At 71.6% G+C, this 25,011-nt stretch overlaps 1 protein-coding gene across 13 annotated transcripts in view; it reads right to left on the bottom strand.

Annotated features, from left to right (window-relative positions):
• The window catches only part of LOC125428722 (zinc finger protein 501-like), a 45,638-nt gene that overhangs the window by 4,992 nt on the left and 15,635 nt on the right, over nt 1-25,011 (bottom strand). For 4 of the 13 annotated variants that reach the window (XM_048489314.1, XM_048489318.1, XM_048489315.1 and 1 more), the window contains 3 exons: nt 2,252-2,378; nt 969-1,061; nt 568-744 (listed from right to left, as the gene is read on the bottom strand). The exons of 1 other annotated variant lie outside the window; for it this stretch is intronic. In XM_048489314.1, the coding sequence (XP_048345271.1) occupies nt 568-744; nt 969-1,061; nt 2,252-2,378 (397 nt within the window). 8 more of the 13 variants (XM_048489307.1, XM_048489319.1, XM_048489320.1 and 5 more) reach the window with 6 other exon arrangements.

The raw sequence follows: 25,011 nt of genomic DNA, 5'->3' as shown, positions 1-25,011 counted from the left end.
TGGCACCATTCTGACATTGGTCATAAAATTCTTCCACAGACTGGGTCCTTCAAAATATAGTCCCACTCACACTGCAGAAATCCTCACAGCTTACATCTGTTTTCCTGACAAGGCCAAGTTCCTCCCTCAGTTCTTCCTGCTCTGACCACAAGACCAATTAGATCTGTTCTAAGAACCCGTACAATGAATTCTTCTTCGCCTAAAAGAAAATTCCCCTTCCTGGTTAGAGCAGGGTCTCTCTTTCCCTAATACTCTCTAACTGCAAACACCACTAGCCTGTTTTCCTGACAAGGCCATTCACAAAATTCACTCTTTTACAGAGACTAAGCACATTTCCCCCCTCTGGAACCCAGAACTAGACTCCTCTCATTTTTAATCTCAGTTCAGCAAACTAACCGTGGCACCAGGCTGGCATGCTTTGCTGTCTAACAGGTCTCTCCCTGACATTGGTCATAAAATTCTTCCACAGACTACCTTCTGGGCCCTTCAACAGATAGTCTCACTCACACTGCAGAAATCCTCACAGCTTACATCTGTTTTCCTGACAAGGCCATAAAGAAAACTCACTCTCAGCCAGATCTGTCAGGATGACAGTGATCTCTGGAGATGGTCCCAGGAAACACTGTGGCTCGTCTTCTGATGCAAGGCCTTCCTGTGAAAAACTCCTCACCCTCTTCTCTCTCACAGTTGTGCTTTCTTTGGGAGCAGCAAGGGGAGATTTCTTGTTCCAGCATGAAAGGGAATCTACGAAAGGAGAAATTAAGTCAATCATGACTTAAATAAGATTAAGCCTACATGGCAACCTGCATTGAGGGAAACAGGCTTTACACTCAGGTTTGAGGGATGAATGCACAGAGATGTCTGCCATGGCACCCCAGTGGCAGAACAATTAACATATTTTAGCTTTTGTCAAAGCAGAACCATAATTTGCAGACACAGAAGAGTTGCTCCATACATCTAAGGAGTACCTGTTGAGTTCTTTGCTTCCTCAGAGGCTTGGACAAACATCTCACCCACTTCCTCCAACCAGGAAATTAAGTCAGGTTTGCAGATCCAAGACCCTTTTTGAAAAGATGAGGAATACAAACACTCTGGTTACATCATGGGACTGACTAGCATAACGAACATTCATTCTCTAGGGAACCTAGAGTTGAAATTTAAGGGAAGAAAGATAAAGAGCAAATAACAATCTCTTCCAGAAAATTGCGGGAAGATGTTCAGAGTTCCCCAGTTGCAAATCAACTAACTTAACTTGAACCAACAACAACATTACTCCGTGGCTGGAATGAAATTGGGCCGCAGCCCGTTTTTTTAACTGCTGGAAGCTGGGGGAGGCAAGAGGACCCATCGAGCATGGGGTCAGCACCCTGGCTGGAACCCGAACTGTCCCCGCCCAGTGAGGGATAGGACAGGAAGTTAAGGATGCCACCAGGGCGCAAGCCCGTTCGTGACACCCCTTCCTGCTGGAGTGTCGGTCTCGATTGCAAGGCACCGCGGCCTGTGCCATGAGCCCACCCCGCCCCAAGCCAACTGCGGAGAGGTCCAGCTCGCAGGCTCAGGCCTCTCCAAAGATGTGATGTTCTGCCCACAACCGCCAGGGCTGTCACAAATTGTAACAGTTAAACAGCTATGCAAAACAAACCTTGAAACAAAGGGAAGGATGGGTGGACCGATTTCGTCTCGGCTGAAGGAGGAGGCTGAGAACAGGCTCGTGTGGTCTTTTAAAGCACACATGTCAAACTCACGGCCCTCCAGATATTATGGACTACAGTTCCCATCATCCCCCACCAGCATGATGCTGGCAGGGGATGATGGGAACTGTAGTCCATAACATCTGGAGGGCCGTGAGTTTGACACCTATGTTTTAAAGGGTGGAGGAACCTTTCCTTTGCACTTCGCGTCCCGTTGTCCCTACCGCGAAACCGGAGGTTCTGCCCGGCAACAAGCCTGCGCACGCTTGCCCTCTCTCCGGGGACTTGCAAGCAGCCTTCCCCTTCCGCAATTACGGCCCCCGCTGATTCTGGTGCCATGATTTCTCTAGACCAGTGGTGGCGAACCTTTGGCACTCCAGATGTTATGGACTACAATTCCCATCAGCCCCTGCCAGCATGGCCAATTGGCTGTGCTGGCAGGGGCTGGTGGGAATTGTAGTCCATAACATCTGGAGTGCCAAAGGTTAGCCACCACGGCTCTAGACACTTAAAAACAATCCCAGACCACCTACTCATTCACCGGCCAACGACTTGCTTACCCAAGGAGGCCACGTTCCTGTAATTCTCCAGCATCACTTCTCTGTAAAGGGCTCTTTGGCCACGATCCAGCAGAGCCCATTCCTCCTCTGTGAAATACACAGCCACCTCTTCAAACGATACAAAGCCCTGGAAGAAATATTAGACAACAGGTAGGCCAAGGTAAATAAATTTGTATCTTATTTTCTAGCAATGCGTGAGAAAATGGAGTGAAGTCCGCTGCATACCTTGTTTTGACATCCTGCGCTGCTGGAGGAAAGAATCCAGTGAAAAAGGAATCCAATCCATTCCTCTCTCTCCTCCATGACCTGATCCTTATGAAGAATTGCAGCGTCCACTCATTTGCAAAAACGGGACGATCTTCAGCTTCTGAGGAATATCTTTAGCTGTGAGCAAGACAAAAGAAGCGGGGCAATTTTTCCACTTACAATCACACTTTCCTATTTTAACTCCCTTTCCCAATCCCAAGCAACAGGATGTTACATGGTAGCAAATCCATACAACCAGCACTAAAACATGTCCACAACAGATACTACTGCTAGTTCACACAAAGTCCTACTGCAACGGAGGCTTTAAAGAGTTGCACATTAGTGTTTCAGCACACCCAGCACGAGAAACCTGCACTTGACCAAACTCTCCCTGCTGAAATGCATCGAACCAGAATGCAGCTCAAATCCATACTGAACTATTATGTTCACTGGGTGACCTGAGGCCACCCACCATTTCACTCCAGACTATCCCTCATGGAAACTCTGAAGATAATATGGAGGAGAAGGAAACCATGAGCTCTGAGCTCCTTGGAGGAAGGTCTGGGTAAAAACATAATATTTAAAGACAACTGGAGAAGGCCAGAATTCAACGTACCAGCAGCAGTGGTGTAGTGGCTAAGAGCAGGTGCACTCTGATCTGGAGGAACCGGGTTTGATTCCTAGCTCTGCCACTTGAGCTGTGGAGGCTTATCTGGTGAACCAGATTAGCTTGTGCACTCCCACACACACCAGCTGGGTGACCTTGGGCTAGTCACAGTTCCTCGGAGCTCTCTCAGCCCCACGTACCTCACAGGGTGTTTGTTGTGAGGGGGGAAGGGCAAGGAGATTGTAAGCCCCTTTGAGTCTCCTACAGGAGAGAAAGGGGGGATATAAATCCAAACTCTTCTTCTACATTAGATTTTTTTGTACTTCCATTTCCTGCTTTTCAGCACCTGAAGCAAATATGTACCTATAGTATCCCACCACCACCATTTTACATGTTTCCATCCCATTTTCATTTCCATGGGATGTCTCTGACATGTCTTGATTTCTTTTTCACACTAGGCCAAGCAGAAAGGTGCACATTAAATATGTCTATTTTCTTCAGGGTTTTTATAATTGACCTAAGGCCCATTATTGAAGTAGAAGAAGAAAAAAGAGAATTTATATCTGCCTTTCTCTCCTGTAAGAAGACTCAAAGGGGCTTACAAAATCCTTTCCCTTCCTCTCCCCACAACAGACACCTTGTGAAGTAGGTGAGGCTGAGAGCTGCAAAGAATTGTGACTAGCCCAAGGTCACCTAGCAGGAATGCAGGAATGGGGAAGCAAATATGGTTCACCAAATAAGGCTCTGCTGTTCAAGTGGAGTAGCAGGGAATCAAACTTGGTTCTCCACTGCTCTACTGCTCTTAACCACTATGCCACAGTGGCTCTTCATCTTTTGAATACCAATTACGCTGGAGACTTATAAAGCATATTCATGAAAAACAAGCAAGTCAGTATATTTCAATGAATTTTGGATTTTAACTAAGGGAAATATGAAGATAGTGATCATTTTCCGTACTCAAGACACCTAATCTGTTGCTGAGAGTAAGTGGGGGCTTGCAGGGAACCTGAAGGGGAGGGGGATCATGTCACCCCACTGCTCCCCATCGCTCCCATCACTTTTCTGCGCATCATCATCTCCTTTTCCTCCCACTTCATCTCACTGGGAGCAGCAGTGGCGTAGGAGGTTAAGAGCTCGTCTTTCTAATCTGGAGGAACCGGGTTTGATTCCCTGCTTTGCCACCTGAGCTGTGGAGGCTTATCTGGGGAATTCAGATTAGCCTGTACACTCCCACACATGCCAGCTGGGTGACCTTGGGCTAGTCACAGCTTCTCGGAGCTCTCTCAGCCCCACCTACCTCACAGGGTGTTTGTTGTGAGGGGGGAAGGGCAAGGAGATTGTCAGCCCCTTTGAGTCTCCTACAGGAGATAAAGGGGGGATATAAATCCAAACTCTTCGTCTTCTTCTCACTTTCTCCCCCAGCAATAGTGTTGCTCCCTTCCCCCACCCCTCCGCCACCCTGCTAATGCTTGGTTGTGTAGGATTGCTGTTAATATCCAGAACTTGTCCTTCCCATGTCCAGTAGCAATACAGAGCCGGGCCTAATAAAGCTAATCATATGGGTAGGTGGGAATAAAAGCTATCCCGAACTGCAAGGCTACAACCCTGACTGTGCCAGTGTCCTCTAACAAGCTGAAGGAATCCATGTGGTCCTAGTGCCATGGTGGCGAACCTTTGGCACTCCAGATGTTATGGACTACAATTCCCACCAGCCCCTGCCAATTGGCCATGCTGGCAGGGGCTGATGGGAATTGTAGTCCATAACATCTGGAGTGCCAAAGGTTCGCCACCACTGTCCTAGTGGATAGCTCAATGGAAAAATAATGCCAGGCAGGGCATTATTAGAAAGGGACAGACAACAACACTGTCATTATTATGATGGCCCATATAGATCTATACCCTAAACTGGTTACCATAAATCAGTTGTGACTTGACAGCGCGCACACACACACACACACACACACACACACAAATCGGTCTACAGTGAAGTCTCATTTAGACTACTCTGTTCCCTTATGGTTACCCTAACTTTAAGCCCTGATCACTAAATAGAACCTCTGTCCTCAGAGACAGTAACTCTCTGGATACCGGTGCTGGGGTGAAAGAACACCAGGAGGCAATAAAACATTGAACCTGCTCACCATCCTTTCTCCAGTCAGCACGCAGTTTGGGGATGCTTAAATGACAGTCTTGGCAAAGGATTTTCTATTGGTAAAAATCAGGCAAGTGCGCATCTGGTCAGAGAGACACACTCTCCCATAAGGGCGATTTCCGGGAAGGTGGAATTCACCTGCCGCGGGAGTCACTCCTGTCACCCTTTATGGCTAAAACGAACCACAACCCCCAATGTACACAATGACCAAAAAGTGCAAGATTTGACTCCAGCACCACCAAATCTATGCAAGCTTGCAAGTCTTCCAAAAAGGATTACTCGGGTTTGGGATTTTTAAAAATCGAGTTAGGAGATCTTCCAAGCCACCGTCTTAAACGCATTTGTCTCTGCTCGTCCCCCCGTGAAAAACAAATGCAGACCCTTTTAAAACTGCACCCACGGCATTCTGGGAAGAAGAAGCAGAAAAAATGGACGACACCCGAATCTAAACACAAAGAAGTTTATGTAACGTCCCTCTCAGAGGGCCCTTCAGAGGCCAAGAGGAACGGAGAAACGCAGAAACCCATCAATCCGCCATCCTAGAGACTCACCGTGCAATCCCATGCAGCGTTTCTGATCAGCCTGCACTCTGCTTCCGTGAGGCTTAGACCGGAGCAAGTCTGCAAAGGTTGGCGCTGCTAACTGAATGGGCTCTTGTCCCCCTTGCGGTACCGCTCCTCTGGCGACGGGCTCAAATCGGATATTCCCCAAGGAGATAATCAGTCTCTTAGCTGCAACCACTCAGCCCGCCCCACAAACAACCACGCCAGGAAAGAAGCAAGCACAACTCTCTGCCAATGCTGGAGGGGGGAGGGGGCTTTACCTGCAGCGCATCATCAAAGGCGAAGCCGGTGCAAGAATGGAGTCTTCCCCGGGAAACGGCTTGCAAGGGCAACCGTCTGATTGGCTCCTCACGCACCAATCCTGGGGCTGGACACGCGGTTGGGGGCTGAACAAACAAACCAAAAAAAGCATATGGGGAAGACTTGCAGGATACTTTAGCCCCCCACTTCTTGCTGTGATCTACCTGCAGGGAAAATTATACTTTAAGAAAACGAGAGAGAAAGAGAGAAAAGAGAATTTAAAAGGATCTTTCACCTGCCGAGGGAAGTGCTGAGGACCATACCCCCTCATTCGTAGTTTATTCTACATAACAAAAAGTATCGCTTTATATATATATGTATTAACAAAATGCATACTTATATATGCTTTACTTCAGGTAGAAACATCCAAAATATAATAGAAAGACCCTTACTTAAGGTTCATAGTTCATAGTATCACAAATTATAAAATATTTGTAAATACAGACAGGGAGGTAGGTATAGATTTTTTTATGGGGGGGTTCGGGGTAGGGCCACACCCCCACCCGCCCCTAGGGCATGGCCACGCCTCCCCAAGCCCCGCCATGGCCTAGCGCTTATAAAAGCAGCTCTCCGAGGTTCGGGAATGGCAGACTCCCCTGCCCTGCCCTGCCCTGCCCCTCTGGGCAAAGGCATAGAGGAAAAATGGAGCCTGGTGCAAAATCTGAGTTTTGTGACCCCCCCAGGCAGCCGCTGTGATGCTGGAATCCACCCCCAAACAGCATCACTTTCAATGGTGTTTAAACTAGAGAGCCCAAATTCTCCTTTTAAATCCACCTTAAAGGGGGAATCTAGGGTCCTAGTTAAACAACATTGAAAGTGATGCTGTTTTGGGGTGGATTATCCCACACCCTGAAACAGCATCACTTTCAATGTGGTGTAGTGGTTAAGAGCAGGTGCATTCTAATCTGGAGGAACCGGGTTTGATTCCCTGCTCTGCCACTTGAGCTGTGAAGGCTTATCTGGGGAATTGAGATTAGCCTGTGCACTCCCACACACGCCAGCTGGGTCACCTTGGGCTAGTCACAGTTTCTCAGAGCTCTCTCAGCCCCACCCACCTCACAGTGGGGAGCAAGGGCAAGGAGATTGTCAGCCCCTTTGAGTCTCCTACAGGAGAGAAAGGGGGGATATAAATCCAAACTCTTCTTCTTCTCTAAACTGAGGACCTCAGATTCTCCCTTTAAATCCATGCCGAAGGGGGTGGATTTAAAAGGAGAATCTGGGGAAATTTGGGGGGTGCCTGCTGTCAGGGGTGCAATGGTTAAGCTAGAAGCACCAAACTTTCAGGGTAGTGAAAGTTTGGTGAAGTTTGGTTCAGGGGGTCCAAAGTTATGGACCCTCAAAGGTGTAGCCCCATCTCCTATTAGCTCCCATTGGAAACAATGGGGGATGGGGGCACCCCTTTTGGGAGTCCATAGCTTTGGACTCCCTGGACCAAACTTCACAAAACCTGGGTGGTATCAAGAGACTCTTCAGATAGTACATCCCAGGTTTGGTGAAGTTTGGTTCAGGATGTCCAAAGTTATGGACCCTCAAAGATGTAGCCTTCATCTTCTATTAGCTCCCATTGGAAACAATGGAGGATGGGGGCACTCCCTTTGGGAGTCCATAGCTTTGGACCCCCTGGACCAAACTTCACAAAACCTGGGTAGTATCATCAGGAGAGTCCCCCAAACAATCCCTGAAAGTTTGGTGCTGCTAGCCCAAACAATGCGCCCCCTGCAGGTCAAAAACCAAAAAAGCACTAAAATGTTTTTAAAACCCACCAACGGGTGGGCGGAGCTTCAGACATGAATTGGGGGGGGGGTTCAAATCCGAGAAACCCCCCTTACCTACATCCATGAATACAGACCAAAAACATTCCATCATAACAAAGTCCTGTGATTTGAAGTTTTGTTTTTCTTTGCAGCTTCTTCAGAAGACAATCATGTTTCAAGCAAACAATCAGAAGGTTTTCTCTTTTGCTTTCAAAGTCACCTAGATTCCTTCTTAAACACTGTATGCAAAACTCCTGTACACCCTAAACTAGGCTGACCAGCCGTCCCGCTTTTGGCGGATCGGCCCGCCTTTGGACAATTTGTCCCGCGTCCCGCAGGTTCAACAAATTGTCCCGATTGTGGGGAGGCTGCTGCACTGCCTTGGGGGCGCAAGGCAGTGCGGCAGCCTCCCATGCGCCCGGCCGCAGGAGCGCACGGCCTTCTTCCTTGGGTGCAGCAAGCCAATTTTCAGTACTTAGGCATTTTGGGGAAAAAATACAAACCGAACTGGGGATATAGGTTCATGAGACGCAGTAATTACCATGGCTTTCCAAACTATGAAGGAAACCAGCCACTAAAGTATCTAATCATAAGCAAGCTTTAATCAAAGAATGTATGAAAAGCAAAAAGAAACGTTCACATTTTGACAAGTAGAGCAGGTATACAACTTGTTGTATACCTGTCATACAAGTAGAGCAGGTACTTGTCATGCTCATACTTCTGAAACAGGCAGTGACAGGCTTACTCAAGAAACTTACTAAAATCAGCCCTGGTTTATTGAACAAGCCCTGCTTACAACAACTTGATTTTACTCTTTCAGTTTATTTACAATATTTACAGTAAGTCTTCCCACAGGGACTCAAGGTGGATTACAAAAAGTGATCCAGTGTAGTCCCACAGCAGCTCAAAATCATCACTTTGGTGGAGGGGTTGGAAATGCGTAAGAATGCATGTTTTATTTCATTAGATATAGCATCACTTTACACTAATATCCCCCATGAAGATATGAGAGCTGCAGCAGAACATTTCCTGTATTTGGGGGAGAATCCTAGTCCTTCTACAGAATTCTTATTACAACTTTTGGATATTGTATTGGAGCATAGTTACTTTCGCTTTGGCTCACAATTATACAAACAAATCTCAGGGGTCACTATGGGATCAAATATGGTCTCAGCTTAGCCAATCTTTTTGTAGCTAGGTTAGAAGAACTTTACATTTATAATCAGCAAGAAAATCAATTTTTACATCAGATGTTGGTCTACAGGCGCTTCATAGATGACCTATTTTTTTATTTTTACAGATCACACCAAAGCACAGGCCTTTGTTAGTTGGTTAAATACCATACATTCTAATATAAAATTTGCAGGCAATATACATACAAATGAAATTACATTTTTGGATCTGAAGGTCAGTCTTAATAGGAAGAGGCAGATTATAGTATCTTTATTTAGGAAACCCACAGATAAGAACTTTTATCTCAATTGGAATTCATTTCACACTCACTACTTAAGAACAAATTTACCGTATGGCATTTTTCTTAGGGCCAAGAGAAACTCCACAAGAGCCCAGGATTACAAACAAGTAGCTAGAAGGATTGAGGTTAATTTACTCAATAGGAAGTTTCCATGGAAGGTCATTAAAAGAACCAGAGAAAGAGCAGATGATATACATAGAGACACTTTATTCACCCCTAGTGTGAAAAAACACACAGAGGATTCATGTGTCATTTGAGTATACAGAGCTGAGTGGAAAGATAAAATCTACTGTAGCCAAGTATTGGCCACTGGTACAGGAATTACCTGGATGTACATTAGCCCCTAGGATAGGGCTAAGACAGACACGTTCTTTGGGCAATTATTTAATAAAAGCAGACTTTGGTGGGAGGACCATGAAATCACCAGTCACCATAGGTCATTTTAAATGACATCATTGTATAGTGTGTAAATATACACGGGAATGTAAGATTAGCTTCCCAGACAGTGGGTGGTTCAAAACATTGAAGCATTTTTCCACATGCACAACAAAGAATGTGATATATATAATTAAGTGTGAATGCAACTTGTTGTATATTCGATTCCATCAAGATTATCCTCCTATGGAGGAGTCCGATTGCTCCCTAGGGGAGGGTTTTAAAGGAAAGGATTCTCCGGGTGCCTTTATTATGAAATTACCGCTGTTTTAATGAAACTCAGTATGTTTTAATGTTGGAGTTTTATGAGCTGCTGTTGTTTTATTTGTATGGTTTGCCCTAATTTATTGTATTAATTTTGTTGTACAAAATAAATAAATTGTACAAAATTTGTACTATATATATATATATACACACACACACACACACACACATATATATACATATATATATTGTACAAATTTTGTACAATTTATTTATTTTGTACAACATATATATATATATATATATATATATATATATATATATATGAGAGAGAAACATCTAGGGAAATACATGTTAGAATTTTAGAACATCTGTCAAGAATACGCAAAAAAGTACAAGGAGCTCCTCTGGTAGACCACTTTTTGGCAAACAACCACTCACCTGAATCCCTGAAATTTACTGTAGTAGAAACAGTTGCTACTGGGGACTGTTCAATGGATATAAGAAGAAAATTAAAACAAAGAGAGGCAAGGCTGATTTTTTAATTAGGAACAACATCCCCACAAGGACTCAATTCTACAATTGATGACTCAGCATTTCTGTGATTACAGCTGGGAACAATCAACTAGTAAATACTGTGGAAACTTCTTTGTATTATGCTCTCATATGATATTTAGAGATATCCAGAGAGAAGGACTATTTAGTAAGTATGTTTTGAAAGGCATTTGACAGTGAAATCTGAAACTCAGTTTGGAAATTATATAGGTGAATCTTCACTATGAAAAGTGTTGTATTATTATTCATATGAAAATTTAGGTATAATATTGAATAATATGAATGTTATATTTTGTATGTTTTATTTTTATGTAGCTTAAGAAAAAACAGTTGTGCTCCTAGAGGAGTAAGGAAAGAAAATACTTTGTACAACAATTGTAAGTGCATATGGGAGTGTTCTCTGGGTTTTTGTTAATTATATGAAAATAAAAGGATTAGAGTTTTTTCTATATAGACATTTGCATTTGTACATTTCAGATTGCTTGACAAAGGACTGCCAAAATAAAAACCTAATCTAGAGGTTTTATAGCCATACTTGACGGTGTACTTACCTGTGGAATTGTTTTTGAACTTTTGGGAATAATAATTTGTGATAGATACACAAATTTGATATAGTGGGCATTACAGAGACATGGTAGAATGAGGAGAACCAGTGGGATGCTGTTATACCACGCTACAGGCTCTATAGGAAGGATAGGACAGGGCGCATTGGGGGTGGCCCCCACCCCCCCCCTCCCCCCCCCTCCTCCCCCCCCCCCCCTCACCCCCCCCCACCCCCCGCCCCCCCCCCACCCCCCCCCTCCCACCCCCCCCCCCCCCCCCCCCCCCCCCCCCCCACCCCCCCCCCCCCCCCCCCCCCCTCCCCCCCACCCCCCCCCCCCCCCACCCCCCCCCCCCCCCCCCCCCCCCCCCCCCCACCCCCCCCCCCCCCCACCCCCCCCCCCCCCCACCCCCCCCCCCCCCCACCCCCCCCCCCCCCCACCCCCCCCCCCCCCCACCCCCCCCCCCCCCCACCCCCCCCCCCCCCCACCCCCCCCCCCCCCCACCCCCCCCCCCCCCCACCCCCCCCCCCCCCCACCCCCCCCCCCCCCCACCCCCCCCCCCCCCCACCCCCCCCCCCCCCCACCCCCCCCCCCCCCCACCCCCCCCCCCCCCCACCCCCCCCCCCCCCCACCCCCCCCCCCCCCCACCCCCCCCCCCCCCCACCCCCCCCCCCCCCCACCCCCCCCCCCCCCCACCCCCCCCCCCCCCCACCCCCCCCCCCCCCCACCCCCCCCCCCCCCCACCCCCCCCCCCCCCCACCCCCCCCCCCCCCCACCCCCCCCCCCCCCCACCCCCCCCCCCCCCCACCCCCCCCCCCCCCCACCCCCCCCCCCCCCCACCCCCCCCCCCCCCCACCCCCCCCCCCCCCCACCCCCCCCCCCCCCCACCCCCCCCCCCCCCCACCCCCCCCCCCCCCCACCCCCCCCCCCCCCCACCCCCCCCCCCCCCCACCCCCCCCCCCCCCCACCCCCCCCCCCCCCCACCCCCCCCCCCCCCCACCCCCCCCCCCCCCCACCCCCCCCCCCCCCCACCCCCCCCCCCCCCCACCCCCCCCCCCCCCCACCCCCCCCCCCCCCCACCCCCCCCCCCCCCCACCCCCCCCCCCCCCCACCCCCCCCCCCCCCCACCCCCCCCCCCCCCCACCCCCCCCCCCCCCCACCCCCCCCCCCCCCCACCCCCCCCCCCCCCCACCCCCCCCCCCCCCCACCCCCCCCCCCCCCCACCCCCCCCCCCCCCCACCCCCCCCCCCCCCCACCCCCCCCCCCCCCCACCCCCCCCCCCCCCCACCCCCCCCCCCCCCCACCCCCCCCCCCCCCCACCCCCCCCCCCCCCCACCCCCCCCCCCCCCCACCCCCCCCCCCCCCCACCCCCCCCCCCCCCCACCCCCCCCCCCCCCCACCCCCCCCCCCCCCCACCCCCCCCCCCCCCCACCCCCCCCCCCCCCCACCCCCCCCCCCCCCCACCCCCCCCCCCCCCCACCCCCCCCCCCCCCCACCCCCCCCCCCCCCCACCCCCCCCCCCCCCCACCCCCCCCCCCCCCCACCCCCCCCCCCCCCCACCCCCCCCCCCCCCCACCCCCCCCCCCCCCCACCCCCCCCCCCCCCCACCCCCCCCCCCCCCCACCCCCCCCCCCCCCCACCCCCCCCCCCCCCCACCCCCCCCCCCCCCCACCCCCCCCCCCCCCCACCCCCCCCCCCCCCCACCCCCCCCCCCCCCCACCCCCCCCCCCCCCCACCCCCCCCCCCCCCCACCCCCCCCCCCCCCCACCCCCCCCCCCCCCCACCCCCCCCCCCCCCCACCCCCCCCCCCCCCCACCCCCCCCCCCCCCCACCCCCCCCCCCCCCCACCCCCCCCCCCCCCCACCCCCCCCCCCCCCCACCCCCCCCCCCCCCCACCCCCCCCCCCCCCCACCCCCCCCCCCCCCCACCCCCCCCCCCCCCCACCCCCCCCCCCCCCCACCCCCCCCCCCCCCCACCCCCCCCCCCCCCCACCCCCCCCCCCCCCCACCCCCCCCCCCCCCCACCCCCCCCCCCCCCCACCCCCCCCCCCCCCCACCCCCCCCCCCCCCCACCCCCCCCCCCCCCCACCCCCCCCCCCCCCCACCCCCCCCCCCCCCCACCCCCCCCCCCCCCCACCCCCCCCCCCCCCCACCCCCCCCCCCCCCCACCCCCCCCCCCCCCCACCCCCCCCCCCCCCCACCCCCCCCCCCCCCCACCCCCCCCCCCCCCCACCCCCCCCCCCCCCCACCCCCCCCCCCCCCCACCCCCCCCCCCCCCCACCCCCCCCCCCCCCCACCCCCCCCCCCCCCCACCCCCCCCCCCCCCCACCCCCCCCCCCCCCCACCCCCCCCCCCCCCCACCCCCCCCCCCCCCCACCCCCCCCCCCCCCCACCCCCCCCCCCCCCCACCCCCCCCCCCCCCCACCCCCCCCCCCCCCCACCCCCCCCCCCCCCCACCCCCCCCCCCCCCCACCCCCCCCCCCCCCCACCCCCCCCCCCCCCCACCCCCCCCCCCCCCCACCCCCCCCCCCCCCCACCCCCCCCCCCCCCCACCCCCCCCCCCCCCCACCCCCCCCCCCCCCCACCCCCCCCCCCCCCCACCCCCCCCCCCCCCCACCCCCCCCCCCCCCCACCCCCCCCCCCCCCCACCCCCCCCCCCCCCCACCCCCCCCCCCCCCCACCCCCCCCCCCCCCCACCCCCCCCCCCCCCCACCCCCCCCCCCCCCCACCCCCCCCCCCCCCCACCCCCCCCCCCCCCCACCCCCCCCCCCCCCCACCCCCCCCCCCCCCCACCCCCCCCCCCCCCCACCCCCCCCCCCCCCCACCCCCCCCCCCCCCCACCCCCCCCCCCCCCCACCCCCCCCCCCCCCCACCCCCCCCCCCCCCCACCCCCCCCCCCCCCCACCCCCCCCCCCCCCCACCCCCCCCCCCCCCCACCCCCCCCCCCCCCCACCCCCCCCCCCCCCCACCCCCCCCCCCCCCCACCCCCCCCCCCCCCCACCCCCCCCCCCCCCCACCCCCCCCCCCCCCCACCCCCCCCCCCCCCCACCCCCCCCCCCCCCCACCCCCCCCCCCCCCCACCCCCCCCCCCCCCCACCCCCCCCCCCCCCCACCCCCCCCCCCCCCCACCCCCCCCCCCCCCCACCCCCCCCCCCCCCCACCCCCCCCCCCCCCCACCCCCCCCCCCCCCCACCCCCCCCCCCCCCCACCCCCCCCCCCCCCCACCCCCCCCCCCCCCCACCCCCCCCCCCCCCCACCCCCCCCCCCCCCCACCCCCCCCCCCCCCCACCCCCCCCCCCCCCCACCCCCCCCCCCCCCCACCCCCCCCCCCCCCCACCCCCCCCCCCCCCCACCCCCCCCCCCCCCCACCCCCCCCCCCCCCCACCCCCCCCCCCCCCCACCCCCCCCCCCCCCCACCCCCCCCCCCCCCCACCCCCCCCCCCCCCCACCCCCCCCCCCCCCCACCCCCCCCCCCCCCCACCCCCCCCCCCCCCCACCCCCCCCCCCCCCCACCCCCCCCCCCCCCCACCCCCCCCCCCCCCCACCCCCCCCCCCCCCCACCCCCCCCCCCCCCCACCCCCCCCCCCCCCCACCCCCCCCCCCCCCCACCCCCCCCCCCCCCCACCCCCCCCCCCCCCCACCCCCCCCCCCCCCCACCCCCCCCCCCCCCCACCCCCCCCCCCCCCCACCCCCCCCCCCCCCCACCCCCCCCCCCCCCCACCCCCCCCCCCCCCCACCCCCCCCCCCCCCCACCCCCCCCCCCCCCCACCCCCCCCCCCCCCCACCCCCCCCCCCCCCCACCCCCCCCCCCCCCCACCCCCCCCCCCCCCCACCCCCCCCCCCCCCCACCCCCCCCCCCCCCCACCCCCCCCCCCCCCCACCCCCCCCCCCCCCCACCCCCCCCCCCCCCCACCCCCCCCCCCCCCCACCCCCCCCCCCCCCCACCCCCCCCCCCCCCCACCCCCCCCCCCCCCCACCCCCCCCCCCCCCCACCCCCCCCCCCCCCCACCCCCCCCCCCCCCCACCCCCCCCCCCCCCCACCCCCCCCCCCCCCCACCCCCCCCCCCCCCCACCCCCCCCCCCCCCCACCCCCCCCCCCCCCCACCCCCCCCCCCCCCCACCCCCCCCCCCCCCCACCCCCCCCCCCCCCCACCCCCCCCCCCCCCCACCCCCCCCCCCCCCCACCCCCCCCCCCCCCCACCCCCCCCCCCCCCCACCCCCCCCCCCCCCCACCCCCCCCCCCCCCCACCCCCCCCCCCCCCCACCCCCCCCCCCCCCCACCCCCCCCCCCCCCCACCCCCCCCCCCCCCCACCCCCCCCCCCCCCCACCCCCCCCCCCCCCCACCCCCCCCCCCCCCCACCCCCCCCCCCCCCCACCCCCCCCCCCCCCCACCCCCCCCCCCCCCCACCCCCCCCCCCCCCCACCCCCCCCCCCCCCCACCCCCCCCCCCCCCCACCCCCCCCCCCCCCCACCCCCCCCCCCCCCCACCCCCCCCCCCCCCCACCCCCCCCCCCCCCCACCCCCCCCCCCCCCCACCCCCCCCCCCCCCCACCCCCCCCCCCCCCCACCCCCCCCCCCCCCCACCCCCCCCCCCCCCCACCCCCCCCCCCCCCCACCCCCCCCCCCCCCCACCCCCCCCCCCCCCCACCCCCCCCCCCCCCCACCCCCCCCCCCCCCCACCCCCCCCCCCCCCCACCCCCCCCCCCCCCCACCCCCCCCCCCCCCCACCCCCCCCCCCCCCCACCCCCCCCCCCCCCCACCCCCCCCCCCCCCCACCCCCCCCCCCCCCCACCCCCCCCCCCCCCCACCCCCCCCCCCCCCCACCCCCCCCCCCCCCCACCCCCCCCCCCCCCCACCCCCCCCCCCCCCCACCCCCCCCCCCCCCCACCCCCCCCCCCCCCCACCCCCCCCCCCCCCCACCCCCCCCCCCCCCCACCCCCCCCCCCCCCCACCCCCCCCCCCCCCCACCCCCCCCCCCCCCCACCCCCCCCCCCCCCCACCCCCCCCCCCCCCCACCCCCCCCCCCCCCCACCCCCCCCCCCCCCCACCCCCCCCCCCCCCCACCCCCCCCCCCCCCCACCCCCCCCCCCCCCCACCCCCCCCCCCCCCCACCCCCCCCCCCCCCCACCCCCCCCCCCCCCCACCCCCCCCCCCCCCCACCCCCCCCCCCCCCCACCCCCCCCCCCCCCCACCCCCCCCCCCCCCCACCCCCCCCCCCCCCCACCCCCCCCCCCCCCCACCCCCCCCCCCCCCCACCCCCCCCCCCCCCCACCCCCCCCCCCCCCCACCCCCCCCCCCCCCCACCCCCCCCCCCCCCCACCCCCCCCCCCCCCCACCCCCCCCCCCCCCCACCCCCCCCCCCCCCCACCCCCCCCCCCCCCCACCCCCCCCCCCCCCCACCCCCCCCCCCCCCCACCCCCCCCCCCCCCCACCCCCCCCCCCCCCCACCCCCCCCCCCCCCCACCCCCCCCCCCCCCCACCCCCCCCCCCCCCCACCCCCCCCCCCCCCCACCCCCCCCCCCCCCCACCCCCCCCCCCCCCCACCCCCCCCCCCCCCCACCCCCCCCCCCCCCCACCCCCCCCCCCCCCCACCCCCCCCCCCCCCCACCCCCCCCCCCCCCCACCCCCCCCCCCCCCCACCCCCCCCCCCCCCCACCCCCCCCCCCCCCCACCCCCCCCCCCCCCCACCCCCCCCCCCCCCCACCCCCCCCCCCCCCCACCCCCCCCCCCCCCCACCCCCCCCCCCCCCCACCCCCCCCCCCCCCCACCCCCCCCCCCCCCCACCCCCCCCCCCCCCCACCCCCCCCCCCCCCCACCCCCCCCCCCCCCCACCCCCCCCCCCCCCCACCCCCCCCCCCCCCCACCCCCCCCCCCCCCCACCCCCCCCCCCCCCCACCCCCCCCCCCCCCCACCCCCCCCCCCCCCCACCCCCCCCCCCCCCCACCCCCCCCCCCCCCCACCCCCCCCCCCCCCCACCCCCCCCCCCCCCCACCCCCCCCCCCCCCCACCCCCCCCCCCCCCCACCCCCCCCCCCCCCCACCCCCCCCCCCCCCCACCCCCCCCCCCCCCCACCCCCCCCCCCCCCCACCCCCCCCCCCCCCCACCCCCCCCCCCCCCCACCCCCCCCCCCCCCCACCCCCCCCCCCCCCCACCCCCCCCCCCCCCCACCCCCCCCCCCCCCCACCCCCCCCCCCCCCCACCCCCCCCCCCCCCCACCCCCCCCCCCCCCCACCCCCCCCCCCCCCCACCCCCCCCCCCCCCCACCCCCCCCCCCCCCCACCCCCCCCCCCCCCCACCCCCCCCCCCCCCCACCCCCCCCCCCCCCCACCCCCCCCCCCCCCCACCCCCCCCCCCCCCCACCCCCCCCCCCCCCCACCCCCCCCCCCCCCCACCCCCCCCCCCCCCCACCCCCCCCCCCCCCCACCCCCCCCCCCCCCCACCCCCCCCCCCCCCCACCCCCCCCCCCCCCCACCCCCCCCCCCCCCCACCCCCCCCCCCCCCCACCCCCCCCCCCCCCCACCCCCCCCCCCCCCCACCCCCCCCCCCCCCCACCCCCCCCCCCCCCCACCCCCCCCCCCCCCCACCCCCCCCCCCCCCCACCCCCCCCCCCCCCCACCCCCCCCCCCCCCCACCCCCCCCCCCCCCCACCCCCCCCCCCCCCCACCCCCCCCCCCCCCCACCCCCCCCCCCCCCCACCCCCCCCCCCCCCCACCCCCCCCCCCCCCCACCCCCCCCCCCCCCCACCCCCCCCCCCCCCCACCCCCCCCCCCCCCCACCCCCCCCCCCCCCCACCCCCCCCCCCCCCCACCCCCCCCCCCCCCCACCCCCCCCCCCCCCCACCCCCCCCCCCCCCCACCCCCCCCCCCCCCCACCCCCCCCCCCCCCCACCCCCCCCCCCCCCCACCCCCCCCCCCCCCCACCCCCCCCCCCCCCCACCCCCCCCCCCCCCCACCCCCCCCCCCCCCCACCCCCCCCCCCCCCCACCCCCCCCCCCCCCCACCCCCCCCCCCCCCCACCCCCCCCCCCCCCCACCCCCCCCCCCCCCCACCCCCCCCCCCCCCCACCCCCCCCCCCCCCCACCCCCCCCCCCCCCCACCCCCCCCCCCCCCCACCCCCCCCCCCCCCCACCCCCCCCCCCCCCCACCCCCCCCCCCCCCCACCCCCCCCCCCCCCCACCCCCCCCCCCCCCCACCCCCCCCCCCCCCCACCCCCCCCCCCCCCCACCCCCCCCCCCCCCCACCCCCCCCCCCCCCCACCCCCCCCCCCCCCCACCCCCCCCCCCCCCCACCCCCCCCCCCCCCCACCCCCCCCCCCCCCCACCCCCCCCCCCCCCCACCCCCCCCCCCCCCCACCCCCCCCCCCCCCCACCCCCCCCCCCCCCCACCCCCCCCCCCCCCCACCCCCCCCCCCCCCCACCCCCCCCCCCCCCCACCCCCCCCCCCCCCCACCCCCCCCCCCCCCCACCCCCCCCCCCCCCCACCCCCCCCCCCCCCCACCCCCCCCCCCCCCCACCCCCCCCCCCCCCCACCCCCCCCCCCCCCCACCCCCCCCCCCCCCCACCCCCCCCCCCCCCCACCCCCCCCCCCCCCCACCCCCCCCCCCCCCCACCCCCCCCCCCCCCCACCCCCCCCCCCCCCCACCCCCCCCCCCCCCCACCCCCCCCCCCCCCCACCCCCCCCCCCCCCCACCCCCCCCCCCCCCCACCCCCCCCCCCCCCCACCCCCCCCCCCCCCCACCCCCCCCCCCCCCCACCCCCCCCCCCCCCCACCCCCCCCCCCCCCCACCCCCCCCCCCCCCCACCCCCCCCCCCCCCCACCCCCCCCCCCCCCCACCCCCCCCCCCCCCCACCCCCCCCCCCCCCCACCCCCCCCCCCCCCCACCCCCCCCCCCCCCCACCCCCCCCCCCCCCCACCCCCCCCCCCCCCCACCCCCCCCCCCCCCCACCCCCCCCCCCCCCCACCCCCCCCCCCCCCCACCCCCCCCCCCCCCCACCCCCCCCCCCCCCCACCCCCCCCCCCCCCCACCCCCCCCCCCCCCCACCCCCCCCCCCCCCCACCCCCCCCCCCCCCCACCCCCCCCCCCCCCCACCCCCCCCCCCCCCCACCCCCCCCCCCCCCCACCCCCCCCCCCCCCCACCCCCCCCCCCCCCCACCCCCCCCCCCCCCCACCCCCCCCCCCCCCCACCCCCCCCCCCCCCCACCCCCCCCCCCCCCCACCCCCCCCCCCCCCCACCCCCCCCCCCCCCCACCCCCCCCCCCCCCCACCCCCCCCCCCCCCCACCCCCCCCCCCCCCCACCCCCCCCCCCCCCCACCCCCCCCCCCCCCCACCCCCCCCCCCCCCCACCCCCCCCCCCCCCCACCCCCCCCCCCCCCCACCCCCCCCCCCCCCCACCCCCCCCCCCCCCCACCCCCCCCCCCCCCCACCCCCCCCCCCCCCCACCCCCCCCCCCCCCCACCCCCCCCCCCCCCCACCCCCCCCCCCCCCCACCCCCCCCCCCCCCCACCCCCCCCCCCCCCCACCCCCCCCCCCCCCCACCCCCCCCCCCCCCCACCCCCCCCCCCCCCCACCCCCCCCCCCCCCCACCCCCCCCCCCCCCCACCCCCCCCCCCCCCCACCCCCCCCCCCCCCCACCCCCCCCCCCCCCCACCCCCCCCCCCCCCCACCCCCCCCCCCCCCCACCCCCCCCCCCCCCCACCCCCCCCCCCCCCCACCCCCCCCCCCCCCCACCCCCCCCCCCCCCCACCCCCCCCCCCCCCCACCCCCCCCCCCCCCCACCCCCCCCCCCCCCCACCCCCCCCCCCCCCCACCCCCCCCCCCCCCCACCCCCCCCCCCCCCCACCCCCCCCCCCCCCCACCCCCCCCCCCCCCCACCCCCCCCCCCCCCCACCCCCCCCCCCCCCCACCCCCCCCCCCCCCCACCCCCCCCCCCCCCCACCCCCCCCCCCCCCCACCCCCCCCCCCCCCCACCCCCCCCCCCCCCCACCCCCCCCCCCCCCCACCCCCCCCCCCCCCCACCCCCCCCCCCCCCCACCCCCCCCCCCCCCCACCCCCCCCCCCCCCCACCCCCCCCCCCCCCCACCCCCCCCCCCCCCCACCCCCCCCCCCCCCCACCCCCCCCCCCCCCCACCCCCCCCCCCCCCCACCCCCCCCCCCCCCCACCCCCCCCCCCCCCCACCCCCCCCCCCCCCCACCCCCCCCCCCCCCCACCCCCCCCCCCCCCCACCCCCCCCCCCCCCCACCCCCCCCCCCCCCCACCCCCCCCCCCCCCCACCCCCCCCCCCCCCCACCCCCCCCCCCCCCCACCCCCCCCCCCCCCCACCCCCCCCCCCCCCCACCCCCCCCCCCCCCCACCCCCCCCCCCCCCCACCCCCCCCCCCCCCCACCCCCCCCCCCCCCCACCCCCCCCCCCCCCCACCCCCCCCCCCCCCCACCCCCCCCCCCCCCCACCCCCCCCCCCCCCCACCCCCCCCCCCCCCCACCCCCCCCCCCCCCCACCCCCCCCCCCCCCCACCCCCCCCCCCCCCCACCCCCCCCCCCCCCCACCCCCCCCCCCCCCCACCCCCCCCCCCCCCCACCCCCCCCCCCCCCCACCCCCCCCCCCCCCCACCCCCCCCCCCCCCCACCCCCCCCCCCCCCCACCCCCCCCCCCCCCCACCCCCCCCCCCCCCCACCCCCCCCCCCCCCCACCCCCCCCCCCCCCCACCCCCCCCCCCCCCCACCCCCCCCCCCCCCCACCCCCCCCCCCCCCCACCCCCCCCCCCCCCCACCCCCCCCCCCCCCCACCCCCCCCCCCCCCCACCCCCCCCCCCCCCCACCCCCCCCCCCCCCCACCCCCCCCCCCCCCCACCCCCCCCCCCCCCCACCCCCCCCCCCCCCCACCCCCCCCCCCCCCCACCCCCCCCCCCCCCCACCCCCCCCCCCCCCCACCCCCCCCCCCCCCCACCCCCCCCCCCCCCCACCCCCCCCCCCCCCCACCCCCCCCCCCCCCCACCCCCCCCCCCCCCCACCCCCCCCCCCCCCCACCCCCCCCCCCCCCCACCCCCCCCCCCCCCCACCCCCCCCCCCCCCCACCCCCCCCCCCCCCCACCCCCCCCCCCCCCCACCCCCCCCCCCCCCCACCCCCCCCCCCCCCCACCCCCCCCCCCCCCCACCCCCCCCCCCCCCCACCCCCCCCCCCCCCCACCCCCCCCCCCCCCCACCCCCCCCCCCCCCCACCCCCCCCCCCCCCCACCCCCCCCCCCCCCCACCCCCCCCCCCCCCCACCCCCCCCCCCCCCCACCCCCCCCCCCCCCCACCCCCCCCCCCCCCCACCCCCCCCCCCCCCCACCCCCCCCCCCCCCCACCCCCCCCCCCCCCCACCCCCCCCCCCCCCCACCCCCCCCCCCCCCCACCCCCCCCCCCCCCCACCCCCCCCCCCCCCCACCCCCCCCCCCCCCCACCCCCCCCCCCCCCCACCCCCCCCCCCCCCCACCCCCCCCCCCCCCCACCCCCCCCCCCCCCCACCCCCCCCCCCCCCCACCCCCCCCCCCCCCCACCCCCCCCCCCCCCCACCCCCCCCCCCCCCCACCCCCCCCCCCCCCCACCCCCCCCCCCCCCCACCCCCCCCCCCCCCCACCCCCCCCCCCCCCCACCCCCCCCCCCCCCCACCCCCCCCCCCCCCCACCCCCCCCCCCCCCCACCCCCCCCCCCCCCCACCCCCCCCCCCCCCCACCCCCCCCCCCCCCCACCCCCCCCCCCCCCCACCCCCCCCCCCCCCCACCCCCCCCCCCCCCCACCCCCCCCCCCCCCCACCCCCCCCCCCCCCCACCCCCCCCCCCCCCCACCCCCCCCCCCCCCCACCCCCCCCCCCCCCCACCCCCCCCCCCCCCCACCCCCCCCCCCCCCCACCCCCCCCCCCCCCCACCCCCCCCCCCCCCCACCCCCCCCCCCCCCCACCCCCCCCCCCCCCCACCCCCCCCCCCCCCCACCCCCCCCCCCCCCCACCCCCCCCCCCCCCCACCCCCCCCCCCCCCCACCCCCCCCCCCCCCCACCCCCCCCCCCCCCCACCCCCCCCCCCCCCCACCCCCCCCCCCCCCCACCCCCCCCCCCCCCCACCCCCCCCCCCCCCCACCCCCCCCCCCCCCCACCCCCCCCCCCCCCCACCCCCCCCCCCCCCCACCCCCCCCCCCCCCCACCCCCCCCCCCCCCCACCCCCCCCCCCCCCCACCCCCCCCCCCCCCCACCCCCCCCCCCCCCCACCCCCCCCCCCCCCCACCCCCCCCCCCCCCCACCCCCCCCCCCCCCCACCCCCCCCCCCCCCCACCCCCCCCCCCCCCCACCCCCCCCCCCCCCCACCCCCCCCCCCCCCCACCCCCCCCCCCCCCCACCCCCCCCCCCCCCCACCCCCCCCCCCCCCCACCCCCCCCCCCCCCCACCCCCCCCCCCCCCCACCCCCCCCCCCCCCCACCCCCCCCCCCCCCCACCCCCCCCCCCCCCCACCCCCCCCCCCCCCCACCCCCCCCCCCCCCCACCCCCCCCCCCCCCCACCCCCCCCCCCCCCCACCCCCCCCCCCCCCCACCCCCCCCCCCCCCCACCCCCCCCCCCCCCCACCCCCCCCCCCCCCCACCCCCCCCCCCCCCCACCCCCCCCCCCCCCCACCCCCCCCCCCCCCCACCCCCCCCCCCCCCCACCCCCCCCCCCCCCCACCCCCCCCCCCCCCCACCCCCCCCCCCCCCCACCCCCCCCCCCCCCCACCCCCCCCCCCCCCCACCCCCCCCCCCCCCCACCCCCCCCCCCCCCCACCCCCCCCCCCCCCCACCCCCCCCCCCCCCCACCCCCCCCCCCCCCCACCCCCCCCCCCCCCCACCCCCCCCCCCCCCCACCCCCCCCCCCCCCCACCCCCCCCCCCCCCCACCCCCCCCCCCCCCCACCCCCCCCCCCCCCCACCCCCCCCCCCCCCCACCCCCCCCCCCCCCCACCCCCCCCCCCCCCCACCCCCCCCCCCCCCCACCCCCCCCCCCCCCCACCCCCCCCCCCCCCCACCCCCCCCCCCCCCCACCCCCCCCCCCCCCCACCCCCCCCCCCCCCCACCCCCCCCCCCCCCCACCCCCCCCCCCCCCCACCCCCCCCCCCCCCCACCCCCCCCCCCCCCCACCCCCCCCCCCCCCCACCCCCCCCCCCCCCCACCCCCCCCCCCCCCCACCCCCCCCCCCCCCCACCCCCCCCCCCCCCCACCCCCCCCCCCCCCCACCCCCCCCCCCCCCCACCCCCCCCCCCCCCCACCCCCCCCCCCCCCCACCCCCCCCCCCCCCCACCCCCCCCCCCCCCCACCCCCCCCCCCCCCCACCCCCCCCCCCCCCCACCCCCCCCCCCCCCCACCCCCCCCCCCCCCCACCCCCCCCCCCCCCCACCCCCCCCCCCCCCCACCCCCCCCCCCCCCCACCCCCCCCCCCCCCCACCCCCCCCCCCCCCCACCCCCCCCCCCCCCCACCCCCCCCCCCCCCCACCCCCCCCCCCCCCCACCCCCCCCCCCCCCCACCCCCCCCCCCCCCCACCCCCCCCCCCCCCCACCCCCCCCCCCCCCCACCCCCCCCCCCCCCCACCCCCCCCCCCCCCCACCCCCCCCCCCCCCCACCCCCCCCCCCCCCCACCCCCCCCCCCCCCCACCCCCCCCCCCCCCCACCCCCCCCCCCCCCCACCCCCCCCCCCCCCCACCCCCCCCCCCCCCCACCCCCCCCCCCCCCCACCCCCCCCCCCCCCCACCCCCCCCCCCCCCCACCCCCCCCCCCCCCCACCCCCCCCCCCCCCCACCCCCCCCCCCCCCCACCCCCCCCCCCCCCCACCCCCCCCCCCCCCCACCCCCCCCCCCCCCCACCCCCCCCCCCCCCCACCCCCCCCCCCCCCCACCCCCCCCCCCCCCCACCCCCCCCCCCCCCCACCCCCCCCCCCCCCCACCCCCCCCCCCCCCCACCCCCCCCCCCCCCCACCCCCCCCCCCCCCCACCCCCCCCCCCCCCCACCCCCCCCCCCCCCCACCCCCCCCCCCCCCCACCCCCCCCCCCCCCCACCCCCCCCCCCCCCCACCCCCCCCCCCCCCCACCCCCCCCCCCCCCCACCCCCCCCCCCCCCCACCCCCCCCCCCCCCCACCCCCCCCCCCCCCCACCCCCCCCCCCCCCCACCCCCCCCCCCCCCCACCCCCCCCCCCCCCCACCCCCCCCCCCCCCCACCCCCCCCCCCCCCCACCCCCCCCCCCCCCCACCCCCCCCCCCCCCCACCCCCCCCCCCCCCCACCCCCCCCCCCCCCCACCCCCCCCCCCCCCCACCCCCCCCCCCCCCCACCCCCCCCCCCCCCCACCCCCCCCCCCCCCCACCCCCCCCCCCCCCCACCCCCCCCCCCCCCCACCCCCCCCCCCCCCCACCCCCCCCCCCCCCCACCCCCCCCCCCCCCCACCCCCCCCCCCCCCCACCCCCCCCCCCCCCCACCCCCCCCCCCCCCCACCCCCCCCCCCCCCCACCCCCCCCCCCCCCCACCCCCCCCCCCCCCCACCCCCCCCCCCCCCCACCCCCCCCCCCCCCCACCCCCCCCCCCCCCCACCCCCCCCCCCCCCCACCCCCCCCCCCCCCCACCCCCCCCCCCCCCCACCCCCCCCCCCCCCCACCCCCCCCCCCCCCCACCCCCCCCCCCCCCCACCCCCCCCCCCCCCCACCCCCCCCCCCCCCCACCCCCCCCCCCCCCCACCCCCCCCCCCCCCCACCCCCCCCCCCCCCCACCCCCCCCCCCCCCCACCCCCCCCCCCCCCCACCCCCCCCCCCCCCCACCCCCCCCCCCCCCCACCCCCCCCCCCCCCCACCCCCCCCCCCCCCCACCCCCCCCCCCCCCCACCCCCCCCCCCCCCCACCCCCCCCCCCCCCCACCCCCCCCCCCCCCCACCCCCCCCCCCCCCCAC

The sequence above is a fragment of the Sphaerodactylus townsendi genome, linkage group LG03 (genome assembly GCF_021028975.2).
Source record: "Sphaerodactylus townsendi isolate TG3544 linkage group LG03, MPM_Stown_v2.3, whole genome shotgun sequence".
Classification (NCBI taxonomy): Eukaryota; Metazoa; Chordata; class Lepidosauria; order Squamata; family Sphaerodactylidae; genus Sphaerodactylus; species Sphaerodactylus townsendi.
This window is presented reverse-complemented; position numbering and strand designations above follow the sequence as displayed.